General features: G+C 52.7%; 1 protein-coding gene across 1 annotated transcript in view; it reads right to left on the bottom strand.

Moving 5' to 3' along the window:
- WDR72 (WD repeat domain 72) overlaps positions 1-15,211 on the bottom strand; it is a 52,959-nt gene extending 37,748 nt beyond the window's left edge. Inside the window, 5 exon segments of the mRNA XM_060260002.1 lie at positions 1,277-1,451; positions 2,234-2,312; positions 3,405-3,511; positions 4,144-4,307; positions 15,077-15,211. Coding sequence (XP_060115985.1) covers positions 1,277-1,451; positions 2,234-2,312; positions 3,405-3,511; positions 4,144-4,296 — 514 coding nt within the window. The 5' untranslated portion in view covers positions 4,297-4,307; positions 15,077-15,211.
- Between the last annotated feature and the right edge of the window lie 1,103 nt (positions 15,212-16,314).

Below are 16,314 nucleotides of genomic sequence, written 5' to 3'. Positions count from 1 at the left end.
ACAAGAACCTGGGAGGCTCTCAAGGGCTCCAAGGGCCTGCTGCACACTGTCTTGCCACAAGCTCATTCAAAAACATTAGTCTTTGTTCCTCTGAGCTCCCCACGGGGGGGGGGGGTGGGGGTGGCCAGCCACTTAACTGACAGGGAACTTGCCCTAGAGGGCCCCCTGTAGCCAGGCACAAGCACAGCCAAGCCCCAGCCAGCCAGCACCTCAGGGGCAGCTGCTTCATTGGCAACTCTAATTGCTACCAGACCACCATGTTGTCAAAGGAGGGGGGGGGCTGGCAGGCTTTGGGCATCCAGGTGGGTTTATGGCAGAGGAGAGGCGCAAACTGGAGACTTCCTGTTTCTCAGCCTTGCAATGGTTTGGCAACCCTGGCTCTCCCCCTACCTCACTACAATGGTTGGTATGTCATTTTGGCCCCGAGACTCTATGGAATGCTCCCTGCTCTGCCCACTTCCTCTACAGCCCCTTGGAGGAGCACCATCAGAAAACCCCGCAGGAGGTGGGGAAGGCAAATGGTCTGCCTGGGACCTTCCATCCACTAGTCAAGCCTCCCCAGGAACACTGGCTTGCTCGCTCTGGCCTGCCCCCTCCCCCCTCCCCGAGTTCAGCAGCTAGTCCTGGCTGGAAGTTGAGTGGCCTGCATCTCCCACTGGCCTGAGAGCCAGCTTGGAATAGTCGTGGTTAAGTGTGCAGAGGGCTCTTATCTTGGGAGAGCCAGGATGAATTCCCCACTCCTCCACTTGCACCTTTGGAATGGCCTTCTTAGGTCAGCTATAGGCCCTACAGAGCTGTCCTTGAAAGGGCAGCTGCTTGTAAGAGCTTTCTCAGCCCCACCCACCTCATAGGGTGGCTGTTGTGGGGGAGGAAGGGAAAGGAGATTGTGTGCCGCTCAGATTCGGAGTATAGGGCGGGATATAAATCCAATATCCAACCCTCGCCCCACACCACTAACATGAGACATCCTTTCGAGGTGCAGTAGGATGGAAGCCGATTCCAGGCACCAGAAGCAGGCCACGGATCAGCTCTTTCCTAGGGCCTCAGGGAAGGGAGGCTGGGCCTCAGGGCGAGGCTGGGGGAAGGAGGGTGGAGGGCCCTGCAGATGGAGGAGGAGGAGGCCTGCCCCAGGAGAGCCTGCAGGGAGCAGGAGATGGAAGGCTGTGCTGGCCCCTCTTCAGCACCGCATCTCCCTGTGGCCACAGTCTTGTCCCCAGTGGCACCCCTGCCCGGGCCCTCCTTTGTGCCCCTTATGGCTCTAGGCGGCAAAGCCTACCTTGGATCCGTGGGGAGTGAACTAAGCACATGCAGCTGATCCAATTGGAAGACTGAGACGATGTCAGGGTGTGAAGGACAGCCAGTGTTTTGGCATCAATGAGGAGGATATCATTGTATTGCCCGCAACACAGAAGCCAGCCGTCTCCTGTCATTCGGAATGAGCTGTGGTAATACTAGGCGAAGGGAAGCAGCCACAGGAGGTTAACCAACAAGACCACACACGTTTCCTCGCTTGCATGCTAGAAATCAGTAGGGACACCTACCTTGCCTGAAAATCACCACCCCTCACATGTGCTCTCTAAGGACCACAGTGCAAAGCCTAGGCTGGCTCTCTCCAAAGGAAAACTGCCCCCAAGGCAACCCTTCCCACTTCACAGCCACAGGGGATTCTGGGCTCTCCTGCTGGCCAGGAACTGTGCCAGAGGAGTCCAGGCAGCTTCATCAGAGATGCTGCCTCCACCTCCCCACCTCACTATGCTGACATGGAGCATGCACTTGGCTCCTGTAAATGGGCCATCCTCCCCAGCCAGCACCACTGTGTCTACAATGGAAGCTAAGATGAACAGAGTCCCCAGCCTCCCAGATACTTGGAGCTTAGCTGAGCACAGAAAACAGATCCAAAAGGCAGGGAGGGGAAAGGAAGAGCGGCCTCTGCCACGCTGCAGCTCCTCCTCCCAGTTCTGGTGCTGAATGCCAAGGAGGTGCCCCCACCCCAGCAGTGGCCTCAGTGCAGTGCTGAGCAGACAGGATCGAGGGCTGAGATGCTCCAGGCTCAGGTGCCGCCCCTCTCTACCCCTAGGCTTGGCATTTCTGCAGTTGTGGCTGACAAGCCAGGGCATTTCTGACGCACCAGGCTAGAATTGGCTGACCAATGTAGCTCCTCCGGTCGATGCTGGGAGAATCCCCTTGGAAGAGTGAAGAAAAGCCCCACTGAGAGAGGAGGGACTATACTTACACAGATAGCCGTGTGCCTAAAGGGGAGCTGGGTGTGCTCAATGCACTGGCCGCTGGTGACATTCCAAATGCACATTTCCCTGCCAAGAGAGAGTCTGGGTTACGGCCAGCCAGGTCATACCTCAGTGTGGCCCGGTCTGACTCCTGGTGGGGGGACACACCAGCCTCCTTCCTGAGGGCTGATAGTGACACAAGACAGTATCCCTTTCTTTGCACTTCAGAATCCAGAAAAGGGCTGGCAACAGGCCTGCTCCAGCTCCCACCACTGTTTGGCATCTGGGGTCACCTGAGCTCCCAGTTACTGGAAGCGCAGAAAACGAGTTGGGTTTTACTAAACTTAAACTGCATGTTTCCTGAAACATAATATATCTGGTTCTTCCACAGACACCCCGGGAACCGGGGCTCTGCTCTGTCTCTGCAAAAGGGAAAGAGTGCCCTCCAGAGGCCAGCTGCTTTGCTGTCCAGGGCTATAAAAAAAGTCACACACCCTCAGAAGGACGTCTTGCAATCTCAATACGGCTTCATTGTTTTAATCAGTTGTGTAAATTATTTAAAAAGGACCAAGCATTCCTTGATTTTCACATTAAGTGAGGCAGCACAGCAGTGGTCCATAAATATTTTGATTGTAGCTTTATATCAAAGAAAAATGTGTGTGTAGACACAACCCCCTATGGAAGAGGGAGAGGAGACTGGTTTTCTAAACCCCACAGGTATTGTCTCCTTCCTTCCCAGGCAGGTGTGACAGATACAAGTACAGACTCCCAGAGAGACCCACCCAGCACAAGCATCTGCTCCAGACACACAGGATTTGTTTCTCTGCCAGGGTCCATCTTGCCTGCTGACCGTGACTGGCGGCAGCTCTCCAGGGTCCCAGATGGAGCTCTTTCGCATCACCCGCACAAGGGCAGTCCTTTTGGGCTGGAGGTGCAGCAGTTGAACTGGGACCACCTTCTGCAGAGGCTTCTTCACAGTCCCTCACAGCCCCTCCCCGACACCTCAGAGTGTCCAGCACAGACCTAAGTGGGACTGGGACTGTCTCTGGAGCACCCTCGTTTGCAATGGTTTTGCCACCTGAGGACCAGGGATTACCAGCCTACGGACCTTTATCTTCATTTCCACCACTACAAATTTGAAAATAAATGTTATTGCTATTGAAAAGCAAAGTGACTGACCCATTCTCTGTAGCACTGACCACATACGGCTGCTTCTCAAAGTCCCTCGCTTTGGCCAAACATGTCACAGATGCTGAGTGGCCCAAGAGGATTTGTTTGGATGAAATCTAGAAGATCAAGAAGTTATCATCACAATGGAGCAGCAGAAAGATGTGGCACATTCTTCTGCCACAGGGACACCAGGACACAGGCCCACGGGGCAGGGAGTGTGGCATGCTGGTTTTGGCTTTCTTTGTACCCTTATGGGGCTCTGTGTAGGCAGACCGGGAGGATGTGAGGGAGCCTTCTGGAAGAGGATGCTTTTGCATTTCACAACCAAGAAACCTCAGCAACCCTGTGGTACACAGTGGGTCTCCAAAAAGTGTTGCTGAGAACATGTGAGACTCAAAGAAATGCCTGGGGGATGCCACCTTAGACTTCGATCTCCCCCACAGCAGTGCCAGGGACTGCACCTAAGGAGGCTAGAGAGGAGGGTGGGGGGAGGAGGACATATGAAGCTGCCTTATACTGAATCAGACCCCCCTTGGTCCATCAAAATCAGTATTGTCTACTCAGACTGGCAGCGGCTCTCCAGGGTCCCAAGCTGAGGTTTTTCACAACTACTTGCCTGGACCCTTTTTTAGTTGGAGATGCCAGGGATTGAACCTGGGACCTTCTGCTTCCCAAGCAGATGCTCTACCACTGAGCCACTGTCCCTCCCCGGGGAGAGGAGAGCGCTGTCCGCTACAGGAGCACACACCTTTAGTTCTGGGGACAGGTGCCAGAGGCACAGGGGCCCCTCCTGACTGCCCGTGACGATCGTCCTCTGGTCCTCCATGATCAGGATGGCGGTGATGCTGTGAGCTGGGGCTTGCTTCCCCCAGAGAGTCAGAGCCTGAATGGAGGCCTTCATTGCCAGGTGACCTGGGGAGGGGACAGATCATCGGATTTACATGCCGCCTTTCAGCCGCTGCAGATGGACTGCAGGTTGGCTCCAGCCCACTGTATTCAATTAAGCTCATCACAAAAGGCCACCTTCCGGGGAATTCCTTTCGATGTGGTTGGAATATACAGGTAAAGTGACTAAACTGCACCTCACCTAGGACAATGAAGCTCTTGCCGCAAGCTGCAGTCACCCCCAACTAAGAGGACCTGGGTCAGCATTGCCAGTCAGCAGCCTCCGCTCCCAATGTAAGATCAATCTGGCCAGGAGATGCAAGCAACCAAAATTATGCTGTGGGCAGGACCAGATCTGCATGTTTTTTGAGGGGGGGGATTAAGAAATGACGCCCCCCGTATGGGCCCATTCTATCTTATGGGCTCATAGAACAGAACGGACTCTATACCCAATTTGGGCAAGCGCCCCCTCTCCCCCCCTAGATCCAACCCTGCTGTGGGGACATCATTTGGGGCGGCATCCACTCCAGGCGGAATGGCCTACGTTGCATTCCCTTCTGTTATTTTCATGTACCCAGAGCAAAAGTTCTATTGACAGGTTTTTATTAGAGCCTTTCTTGAGAAAGGAAACAGCTTTCTCTCCAAAGTCAGATCTGGCTCCAGGCTTCTCCTTTAGTGGCCAGTTTGACTCCTGCTGCTGTCTCCTGACAGTGGACATTGCTTGAAAATGGGATGGCCAAGCCCCCTTTTCTGCCCCCCTGGACAGCCAAGCCAGCACTGCCCTCCCAGACAGCAGAGAGGAAAGACAGAGCAGGCCACTGGCCTGGGGATCTTGACACATTCCCCAAAGCTCCACCTATCCTCTTTCTGCTCATTCCCCCTGCCCTACCCTGACACAACTCACTCACAACACACAGAGGCCCAATGAAGGCCAGAGTCCTGAGCGAGCAGGTTAGCTTTGTTGCCTTGAGGCTAGTCAAGGAGGCGCTTCTGAGAAAGGAAAGGAGTCTCCTAGGCATGAAAGGGAAGCCAGGAAGGCAAGGGAGATAAGGGACAGGGGTGGCCTGGGCAAGGGGAGGGGAGTCCTGAGAAAGATGCTGACATCTGGAATGGCAAGAAGCTAGGCCTGCCCGGGGCAGAGCTTTCCCACCAAGGGCCCAAGGCTGGGGGGAGGGAGGGAGGGCAGAGAGCTTTCTTCTTGTGTGGCACACCACACAAGCACCTCACAGTGGCATGCATTTCCACCCGGTCCCTTGTGTCCTTGTGCCCCCCCCCCCCACTCTTTAACAGGCCATAGGAGCCCCTGCTGAGTAACAGCCTTTACTGCTCCCCAGCAGGAATCAATACTGATGATTTCAAGTGGCAAGAGTCCACCACCAGCCATCTCTTGTTGCGTGGCCCGAAAGCACTCACTTCATCCCCCCCCCATCTCAAAGAGCACCGAAGGGCAGCGGCATCCTCCAGCTGCTGATTGCATCAAAGGGCTGAAGAACAAATTCAATTTATTATGTTAATCTCAGCCTGCCACTCAGACATTTTTCTCGGAGGGATATGATTTTACTCTGGAATTCATTTCAAGAATGATTTTCTTCTTTGGCAATCAATAAAGATCCGTTTTCATCAAAATACTCTCAGTACAATTCAGCTGCCCATTTCAAAACCTGTTGGAGGCACAGCATTAACTGGAATAATCTCTGTTTCTCCTAACCTAGAAAACAGAGTCTTCCGGCCACACAGCTTCTCTGAACATGCACAGCAGCTGGGGCCTTCCCCCAGCTCTGAACAGGCACCAAAAAGAGAAAAGGACACCTCCTCCCGCGGCAAAGTAGTACAACATTTCTGCTCAGGTCAACTGAATGCCAAGCAGAGGCTCTGCCACTGACCCACTGCCCCTCCCCAAAACAGCGGTGGACAATGAAGCTGCCGGATTTCAGCAGTGCCGTAAACTGCATGAAACCACGTGGCTCAACAGGTAACAAGACAATCTCTGTGCCAACTGGATGAGCCAGGCAAGGTGTGCTTGTTCTGCAACTTCTGAGATCTGTGACTTTCCAAGGATTCTTTGTGCACACTGCACTTAAGCGGCTAAGATGACTTTAAAAGCAAGAAGTTCAACAACACTTTGTTGAGGAGAACCAACTGGGTTTTGATTTGGGTTTGATGGTTCTGCTCAGGGAGCATCACAGCACTTTTGAGGGACAATTTCAAACAGACCCAAGGCGGGGAGAGGGGGGCGGAGTGAGAGGGGGCAAGCAAATTTTGACAGGCGTGAGACATCCTCCCATCAGGACATTTGCTGCCAAAGCAGGCAGATGCACAACAGGGCATTTCACCTCAGCCAAAACTGTGCCCAAATGTGAGGGGTCTCTTCAGCAACACAAATGGAACCAGGTGAGGGGAGTTATGGAATCATAAAGCTGGAAGGGACCTCCAGGGTCATCTAGTCCAGCCCCCTGTACAATGCAGGAAATTCACAAATGCCTCCCCACACATACTCCCAGTGACACCTGCTCCATGCCCAGGAGATGGCAAAACCCCTCCAGGATCCCTAGCCCAACTGGCCTGGAGAAAAATTGCTGCCTGACCCTGGATGTGTAAGAAAGGCCCATGAAACTAAGCCCTGATGCAGCCCTTCCTGCCCTCCTTCTCATGATCTGCCTCATTCACAGAATCAGCATGGCTGTCCGAGGGACATCTAGCCTCTGCTTTAAAGCCTCCAAGGAAGGAGAGCCCACCACCTCCCAAGGAGGAAGCCTGTTCCACTGAGGAACCGCTCTCACTGTCAGGAAGTTCTTCCTAATGTTGAGCCGGAAGCTCTTTGGATTCCATTTCAACCCGTTGGTTCTGGTCTGTCCTGGAGCAACAGAAAACAACTCTGCACCATCCTCTACTACATGACAGCCCTTCGAGTATCTGGAGGGTGATCAGATCACCTCTCAGCTGCCTCCCCTGCAGGCTAAACATCCCCAACTCCTTCAGCCTTTCCTCATAGGACTTGGTCTCCAGACCCCTCACCATCTTTGTTGCCCTCCTTGTCTAGATCCTTCTTTTAAATTGTGGGTGTCCTCTAGGGGAGCAGAGCAAAGTAACCAGAGCAAAGTAAAGCAATACTTTACTAACCAGAGCAAAGTAAAGCAATACTATCACTTGGCATGATCTGGACACGACTTCTGTTGATGCAGCCTCAAACTGTATTTGCCTTTTTTGCTGCTGCATCACACCGCTGACTCATGTTCAGAAAACACCAGAGGAACCTTGAGAGAAGCCACAAGAGTTTGGATAAGCTTGGGAACACTTCTCAGAGGTGGGTCAGTGCAAGGGACCCCCCACCCACACTCCGAACCGAAGTGTTTGTTGCCTCCTGCCTTTGAGATAAAGGGGGGGGAGGGGACTGGCTGCTGAATTCTCCCGCAGCCTTGCGTGCGTCCATACCCTCTCCCCGACCATGGAGGGCCAGGTCTGCCCGGACAGCTCTGGGCAGAGCAGAAAGAGCCCTCCAGGCTCGGGCTTTGAGGGCAGCCTCCCTTCCCCTTCCCCTGCCCTTGACCCCGCCCAGCACCAATCCGGCTGCGCAGCTGGCCTGCGTGGTGTTTTGGTTCCTGGTCCAGAGAAGCAGCCGCTCGTGTTGACACTTGACACAAGGCCCGCCGGCCCTCACCGGCCGTCGGGAGAGAAAACCAAGCAGCCCGCTTCACATCCATCTCCCTGCTGCTCGGCCCCCTGCCCCTTTCTGGAGTTTTGCTCTGCAGAGAAGCAGCGCGGCTGCAAAGATGCCCGGCGAGGAGGAGGAGAGCACCAAGAAGCCCGCAGGCGCCTCCCCTGCCCAGGAGCTTCTCTAGAGGGGAGGGGAGGAGAGGCAGGGCGCGCCCCTCTCCTTCTCCCGGGCTGGGAGGGGAAGGCCTCGGGAAAGAGGCCGCCCGCTCCTGCCCCAAACCCAAACCCTCGGCGGAGCGCAAGCGGGGCTCCAATACCGAAGCCTACTTGTCTGCGCGCCAGCCTGCCTGAGACGCTGAGCTCGCCCAACTGCATCGGCGCCCCGAGCCGCCTCGGAGAAGCCACCGTCGTCCCAGAGGCCGGCTCTCGAACTCAGACCCTCCTGCCTGCCCGCGCAGGTCCTCCGAGCAGGGCAGCGCTGCAGCAGACGCGCCAAAAGCCTCTTCCCGCGGAGCGGCCGTGCGGAAGCGGCAGGACAAGCGGGAGCCACAGCAGAGAAGGCCGCGTCACTCACTCACCCACCCGCGGAGCCGCTGCCGCTTGCCTGCTGCTCGCCCGAGCGCTTGGCCGGTGCCAGGGAGGGCGCCCTCAAGAGCCTCCCCAGGGCAGGGCAGGGTGCGGCAGGTGAGCGGGCGGGCGGGCGGGCCACAGCCCCAGCAGGAGCAAACCGGCCCCGGAGCGGCGGGGACTAATAGCGCAAGGAGGAAGGCGGAGAGAGGGAGGGAAGTGGGAGGAAAGAGCGGCGGCGAGACCTTCCTTTGGTGTGATGCAATGAAATATTCTTGGGGGGGGGGGGGGAGACCCTATTTCATATCAACATTTTTTAAATTGAAAAATAATCCGCAGAAATATGCCCTCCCCCCCCCCCCCCCAAGTAAACCTGGAACTTGATTTCCTTTGCAACAGGATTGCAGAATGTGATCAACTCACAGCTGGTCTTTATCAGACTGCAACCAGCCGCCAGAAGACTTACCACTTGTGCTCTTTAGGAACACACCACTGGCCCCTCTAGCTCAGGGCTGTGCGCTTTAACCTGCAGCAGCAGGTCTCCAGGTCACCCAAGAAGGGTCTTTCCCAATCCTTGCTGAGGTATTTTACCTTGAGATGCTGGTGGGGCCTTCTGCAAGCGACTAAACTGGCAGCCCCATCACCCAAGAGATCCTGTGTCCCACCCAAGGACTGTGGCCTGAGGACACCCTGCTGCTGACATAGGGGTTAGGGGGCTGGCCCTACAATGGCTCTCCTCCTTCCTCATGGGTCGGGGACAAAGGGTGGCGATTGGGGTGAACGATCCCAGAGGCGCACACTAGATTGTGGGGTGCCTCAGGGAGCAGTTCTCTCCCCGATGTTATTTTAACATCTATATGCGCCCCCTTGCCCAGATCGCCCAGAGGTTTTGGGTTGGGTTGTCATCAATATGCAGATGACACCCAGCTCTATCTGCTAATGAACGGCCGGCCGCCTCCGCCCCGGAGAACCTGGACCGGGCTTTACAGGCTGTTGCAACGTGGCTTAGACTGAGTGGGCTGAAGTTGAACCCAGCGAAGACAGAGGTTCTCTGTGTGGGCCGTGGCGCCCTGGGGAGGGAAATATAAAGAGTTTGGGTGTTTCTACTGGAGCCTTCACTATCAATGGAGCCCAGATAACAGCCACTGCCAAGTCAGCATTTTTCCATCTGAGGCGGGCGAGGCAGCTGGCCCCTTTCCTAGAGCGCCGGGACCTAGCAACAGTGATCCATGCGACGGTCACCTCAGGATTGGACTACTGTAACGCCCTCTACATGGGGCTGCCTTTGTGCCGGACCCGGAAGCTACAGCTAGTGCAGAACGCGGCGGCCAGGCTGTTGCTTGGTCTCCCGAGATGGGAACATATACGGCCGGGACTACGCGAACTGCACTGGCTACCGATTGTATACCGGGTCCAGTACAAAGTGCTGGTTATTACCTTTAAAGCCCTATACGGCCGAGGACCGACCTACCTGAGGGACCGTGTCTCCCCGTACGAGCCCCAGAGAGCACTGAGGTCGATGGGAAAAAACAGATTGACTACCCCTGGGCCAAAAGAAATTAAACTCCAGAACACCCCACACGGGCCTTTTCTTCTGTGGCCCCATATCTTTGGAACCAGCTCCCAGAGGTGCGGGCCCTGCGGAACCTTGATCAGTTCCGCAGGGCCTGCAAGACCGCCCTCTTTAAACTGGCGTTCATGAACAGCTGAACTACAAGTGCATAACAAAGAAACATCCGCCGCCAATATCAACTGTTAGATTTAACTTAATGTTATCAGATTAGTAATTGTTTAATTAATGTATTAAGTGGTTTTAAGGTTAATTTAACGCTTATTAATGTAAGGTTTTATTAATGTATTGTTATTTCTCTTGTTGTTAGCCGCCCTGAGCCTGCTTTGGCGGGGGAGGGCGGGATACAAATAAAATTTTACTTTACTTACTTACTTTACTTACTGCAGGGGCTTCCTTCCCCAGCTATGAAGTGGTTGACTGCTCACCTGAAGTTCACCCTCCAACAAAGGCTGCTGGCCAGATGCCAGGCAGTATCTCCCTCTCACTGTCTGCTGCCCGCCACTTACCTTCTTCGTGTTTCTGAAACATCTCAGCCCATCACCTACTACAATTCTTTGACAATTCTGTACAGTTACCCAGCATTCCCACAAGAGACCCAGGGGTATGTGGGACAGACTGGCTAAAGTCTTTGCAATTGGAAGGAAGATGTTTTACTTTTTATTTATTTATTTTGTTCGGCTTGTATCCCACCCTTCCTGTGAAGCACTCAGGGTGGGTTCCATCAAAATTCAAACAATTAAAAACAAGATTAAAGTATAAAACAAATACAGACTTAAAAGCTCTGCCTCAACAGTTATGGTGACACCTGGGTGTGTGGCTTGTGCTCTGCAGAGGGAGAGCCAGTGCTCATCTGGTACCCAGACAAGGACTTTGCTTGATGCAAACAGGATTATCTGAAGCAGGCAGAAAGTTTCTCCAGCCTCCACATGACGCCAGAAGGCGGGCTGGGGGGGGGGGGGGTTGTTGTGCAGAACACCCTCCCTCCCTCTTTCTGAAAGGACAAATGTGACTCAAAGCACACTGGCTATTGATTTTGTCTGCTCTTCCAAATTATCTTCTGCAAGAATGGAACTTCTGGGCATTAAAGGTAGGATTTCAATTGCTACAAGTTTCCAAGGTGAATAATGTTCTCACCATGTCTTCCTGCTGAAATCCACCAGTGGCTTTCACTCTCTGCATGTTGGAGAGCCAGAGGGTGAAGTGGACTGATACACATGTTGAAAAAATGGAAACCAAGAGCTGAGAAAAATAAAAAGGTGAGGAATGATGTCAACATATAAAGCAGAAAGAGACTGTATGTAGGAAAGATCCTCTGTAGCCTTTGCATCATGCATAAGCCAAAGCTGGCTTTTGACAAGCTCGATCCCTGGTGGAAGCTGGGTTTACAGGTAGCCGGCTCGAAGTTGACTCAGCCTTCCATCCTTCTGAGGTCGGTCAAATGAGTACTCAGCTTGCTGGGGGGGGGGGGAAGTGCAGATGACTGGGGAAGGCAATGGCAAGCCACCCCGTAAAAAGTCTGCCGTGAAAATGTTGTGAAAGCAACGTCACCCCAGAGTTGGAAACGCCTGGTGCTTGCACAGGATGCCAATGACTACCTGAGGCCAGCACTGGTTTTTGATAACATAACACTGGGCACTGCTCGAGCCCACTGGGCTGCCCACAGCACTGAATGTACCTTCTCTGGTGGGAATCCTGACAACAGCTCTGCAGGGCATGTTACTGTTATTACTCCCTTCCTGCAAACAAGAGGAGGAATGCGGGGGAGGGGGGATGCTGATGGCTTACAGCAGAGGCACAACTTGGGCCACCAGGCACAACAAGCAGATGCCTAGCGTACTCTCTTGACTGCTAAGCCATGGTACTTTTTCTACAATCCCTAGAAATAGGCCTGGGAATTGGGTGAACAGTGGCTGAGGTATTGATCTTGGGGGCGAGGTTGGGGGGGGGGTGAGTCTGGTCCTGCAAGTTTCCGTATAGGAGGAACAATTTGAATCACACATCAAGGGATGGAAGATCAGGCAGGGGGGGCCCTTGGGCTGCAGGGAGAAATTCTGCTTCTAAATCAGAGCACTCCTATGCAGCATGCAGGAACGTACCCAGCCTGCTACATGAAATCCTTTGTCTTAAAGGAAGCTCTATTCTTCCTTCCTCCACCACCTGTAGCAGCTCATGCTAGGGGAAAAGAGACAACCGGCTATCGTTGCTACCTGGGAGCAGCAGGGGCCAATGGATGCTCACAGGTGCCCCCAGTATGGCACTGTACTGTGCCCAGCACCCTGGAACAAGGAGAGCAAAGTACACCATGCACTTCTTCTCCAGACAACAGCAACAACATATTTGAGAGTGGAAACATTAGGAAGAGGCCTTGAAGAGAGCAAGCAGGTTGATGGGAGAGAACGGAGGAAAGACACCCCCCCCCCCCCCCCAGCTTTCCCCTCCTTTGGCCAGAGCAAGGCTGATAGATCCATCCAGCCCATGAGAGTGAGCCTTGCCTTGATGGCTTTTGCCTGGCTTCCTTGATCCTCTGCTCTCTTCCTTCTGGGGGCAGGTGGTTCCCCACCCCCCACCATGGGCACTCTGCTGGAGAATCTCACCAAGGCTGGAGTGGTCTTGCCCTCTGGCCCCACACAGCCCTACTTCATCTGACAGTTGCAACATACACACACCCTTTCCCCAGCAGCAGTCCTTGTGTTGTTGCTTCTTCTTCCCTCCAGACAGCCCATTGTGGTCCTTTGGTAGGATGGCACTTGTTATGCCAGCAGGACAGACAAACAACCAGAACGGAACAAAGAGGAGGGAAGCAGAGGGCAGGGCCACATGGAAACCTCCAGCACTCTCTCCTCCCCTCCTGAGTGGCTGGTGCTGCTGGGCATAAGCCCCTCCCCCCTCTGGTCTCCCCAAGAATCAAATATTGACCCACAGGCTGAAGCGGGAGGGAGGACGACGCTGGTGTTTTCCTTCTCCTGCTTCTTCTGATAAACCTGGCACCAAGCCAAAGCAATGAAAAGAAGACTTTGGATTGGATTTATATTCTGCCCTCCACTCAAAAGTCTCAGAGTGGCTCACAATCTCCTTTCTCTTCCTCCCCCACAACAGACACCCTGTGAGGTGGGTGGGGCTGAGAGGGCTCTCACAGCAGCTGCCCTTTCAAGGACAACCTCTGTGATAACTATGGCTGCCCCAAGGCCATTCCAGCAGGTGCAAGTGAAGGAGTGGAGATGTTTGATGGCAGAGTTTGAAATAATCTAAGCATCCATCACCAAGCAGTGGTGTAGGAAAACTGTGAGAGCAGTTTCTTTCTTTGGTCTTATGTGCTCCATATTGCAGAGTCGCAGGAGACTAAGGAGTGGGGGGTGGAGAGAGCCTGAGTGGCTCTACTCCTCCAAAGGAGTGGAGTCCTTGGTCTGTATGCTAGAATGGGTTTTCTTGTTGCCATAAACAGTTAGGTTTGCATGCATTGTTCTGTTGTTCCTTACGTGGTCTATACTCCCAGCCCAACTGCATTATTCTGTCTTACTAGGAATCTTTGTCTTTAGAGTCAAATGTTATCCTGTCTTGTAATCCACTCAATGATTGCATGATGTTATAATATTTCATAATCTGGTTACTGCCTGGGTTTTAAAACTCATAGTTGTAATGTGCCTTAGGTTCCAGTGAGAAAAGTGGACTATAATTGAAAATCATCTTCATAGCAACAATCCATGCAATGGTCACTTCCAGGCTAGACTACTGTAACTCACAGTATACAGGGCTGCCCTTGAATCTGATCTGGAAGCTTCAGCGGGTGCAAAATGCAGCACTGCGCCTGCTCACTGTGACACCTTTGTGGGCACACATCCAGCCAGTGCTTCACTGGCTACCTGGATCAGTACTGGATAAGTACTGGATTAGGTTCACAGTTACGATCAGTGTTCCCTTTAAGCTGAGTGTGAGCTGGCTCACAGTTTTTAGCCTCCGGCTCACACATTTTTGTCTTAGATCAGGAAAAATGGCTCCAGAGCAAACTAATCTAAACTAAAGTTCACAACTTTAATGCCAGTAGCTCAAAAAGCAGAATTTTTGCTCACAAGACTCCACTGCTTAGAGGGAGTATTGGTGATGGTATTAACCTTTGAGGCCCTCTGCGATCAGTGACCAACCTATCTGTGGGACCATCTCTCCCCATAAGTCCCCCCAAAAGCTTTAGATTATTCTGAACACCATCTCCTCGTAGTTTCCATCCTGAAGGACATCCGCCTAACCTCAGCCAGGGCCAGAGCTGGCCAGCATGGTGGAACATGCTCTCACTTGAGATCAGGGCCCTGTGAGATCTATTACAATTCTGAAAAGCCTGCACAATGGAGCTGTTCCACCAGGCCTCTGGTTGAGGTGGCAGACGTCTAATTATATCGGCCTCCCCTGCTCAAACTTGCCTGTGCTGGGCATTATGAACATATGAAGCTGCCTTATACTGAATCAGACCCTTGGTCCATCAAAGTCAGTATTGTCTTCTCAGACTGGCAGCGGCTCTATGTCCCTGATGGCCATTCGGCCCACCTGTTCCCATTATTGCCCCCTGGGAGTGTGAAATTATCCGGGTCGCCATCATATTTAAAAGTTAGTATTTAAATGGAGCGTATAATGTCTCATATCTATTGTTTTATTTATGGTTGTGACTCACCCTGAGTCTGCTTGCAGGGGAGGGCAGGATAGAAATAGCATAAAATAAATAAATAAACAATACTCTGTTGTCTCCACAAATGCAGCCACTGCATTTGCATGTGAATCCCACTCGTGAGACACTAGGGGCACCAGTTATGTTTGCAGGCATGGTTCTGTTTGGGGCACCACAGTCACTTTTGCTGCTGGCTGCTCTGAACAGGAGAAACACAAATGTTCCTGTAGAGGCAAGGGTGGGACTACCCTGGGCACCACATCTCATGTCTGCAGGGTGGGATGGGGGCAACCTGGCTAGAAACTGAATGCAATGAATGAATGTTCTCCAGAATTCACACTCACTTACCCTCCTCGCCTTCTGTCTCTGTCAGTGAGAAGAGGAAGGCTGCGAGGTCCTCCAGGTGGGTTTCCTTGTCTTTTCCTTGACTTGGGCAAACAAGTTTTCTCTCTCTTAAGAGCAAACTGGCCAGGCATTGAAGTAAATCTGTTGGGAGGATGGAGTGAAGCCCTGGCTCCTCCTCAGCACCATCAGGCTTCATTGCAAAAGAAAGGATAGACAGATCAGTGTTTAAAAACTGGCAGGCAGCACTTTCCAAACACAAATTTGCCTGTGGTTCTTTGCTGAAGGAAACCAAGGTGCGGCTTGCCTTCTCCAAATTAGCCAAAGACCCAGACGTCCCTAGATCTGGCAACATCCTCCTGGCCACAAATTGACTCTTTCAGAGAGTAATATACATAGTCAAAAGCCCCCCCCCCCCCGAATAACTCAGCATCTCTGCTCCCTGTGCATTCATATCCCACATATGGTATACCTCACTTTTCATCCAAATGGGGACCCAAAGCAACTTCCACTGTCATTCTCACCTCCTCCATTTTATCCTTACAATCAGGGGTGGAATTCTATCAGGAACTCCTTTGCATATTAGGTCACACACCCCTGATGTAGCCAATCCTCCAAGAGCTTACAAGGCTCTTTTTTTGTAAGCTGTTGGAGGATTGGCTACATCAGGCGTTTGTGGCCTAATATGCAAAGGAGCTCCTGCTAGAATTCCACCCCTGCCTACAACTCCGTTAGGTTAGAATCATAGAGTTGGAAGGTACCCCCATGGTCATCTAGTTCAACCCCCGCACAATGCAGGAAATTCACAAATACCTCCCCCTAAATTCACGGGATCAGCATTGCTGTGTTGGCCATCTAGCCCTTGGTTAGGCTAAGAGAGAGACTGACTGGTCCAGAGTTGCCCATTGAGCTTCCTCTATATAGAACGGGAATCCCAGCCCTTCTCACAGAAGTGCTTCAGAGTCCAGCCATGAACAGATTTTGGGAACACCATTGTCCTTTCTGGCGTTTGCTGGAGAGTTGTGTGGCACTTAGTTTGGTGGTTGTGTACAGAGATCAGCACCTCTGAAAACCAGCAGAGAAGTCTTCCTGCTTGGAAGTTTGGCAGTGGTGCAAACTCTGAGTAGGTGCAGGAAGCAAACACAAGTCATTCTCATGTACTGCCCATAGTGACTCCTCCGTGTTAATTTTTCTGTTATCCATGAATCAGTTGTGGAATGTCTAACATTTTGTGTGTGTGGCTT

This window comes from Heteronotia binoei, chromosome 19 (assembly GCF_032191835.1).
Source record: "Heteronotia binoei isolate CCM8104 ecotype False Entrance Well chromosome 19, APGP_CSIRO_Hbin_v1, whole genome shotgun sequence".
NCBI lineage: Eukaryota > Metazoa > Chordata > Lepidosauria > Squamata > Gekkonidae > Heteronotia > Heteronotia binoei.
Note: the sequence above shows the minus strand (reverse complement) of the source record. Positions and strands in the feature narration are given on the sequence as shown.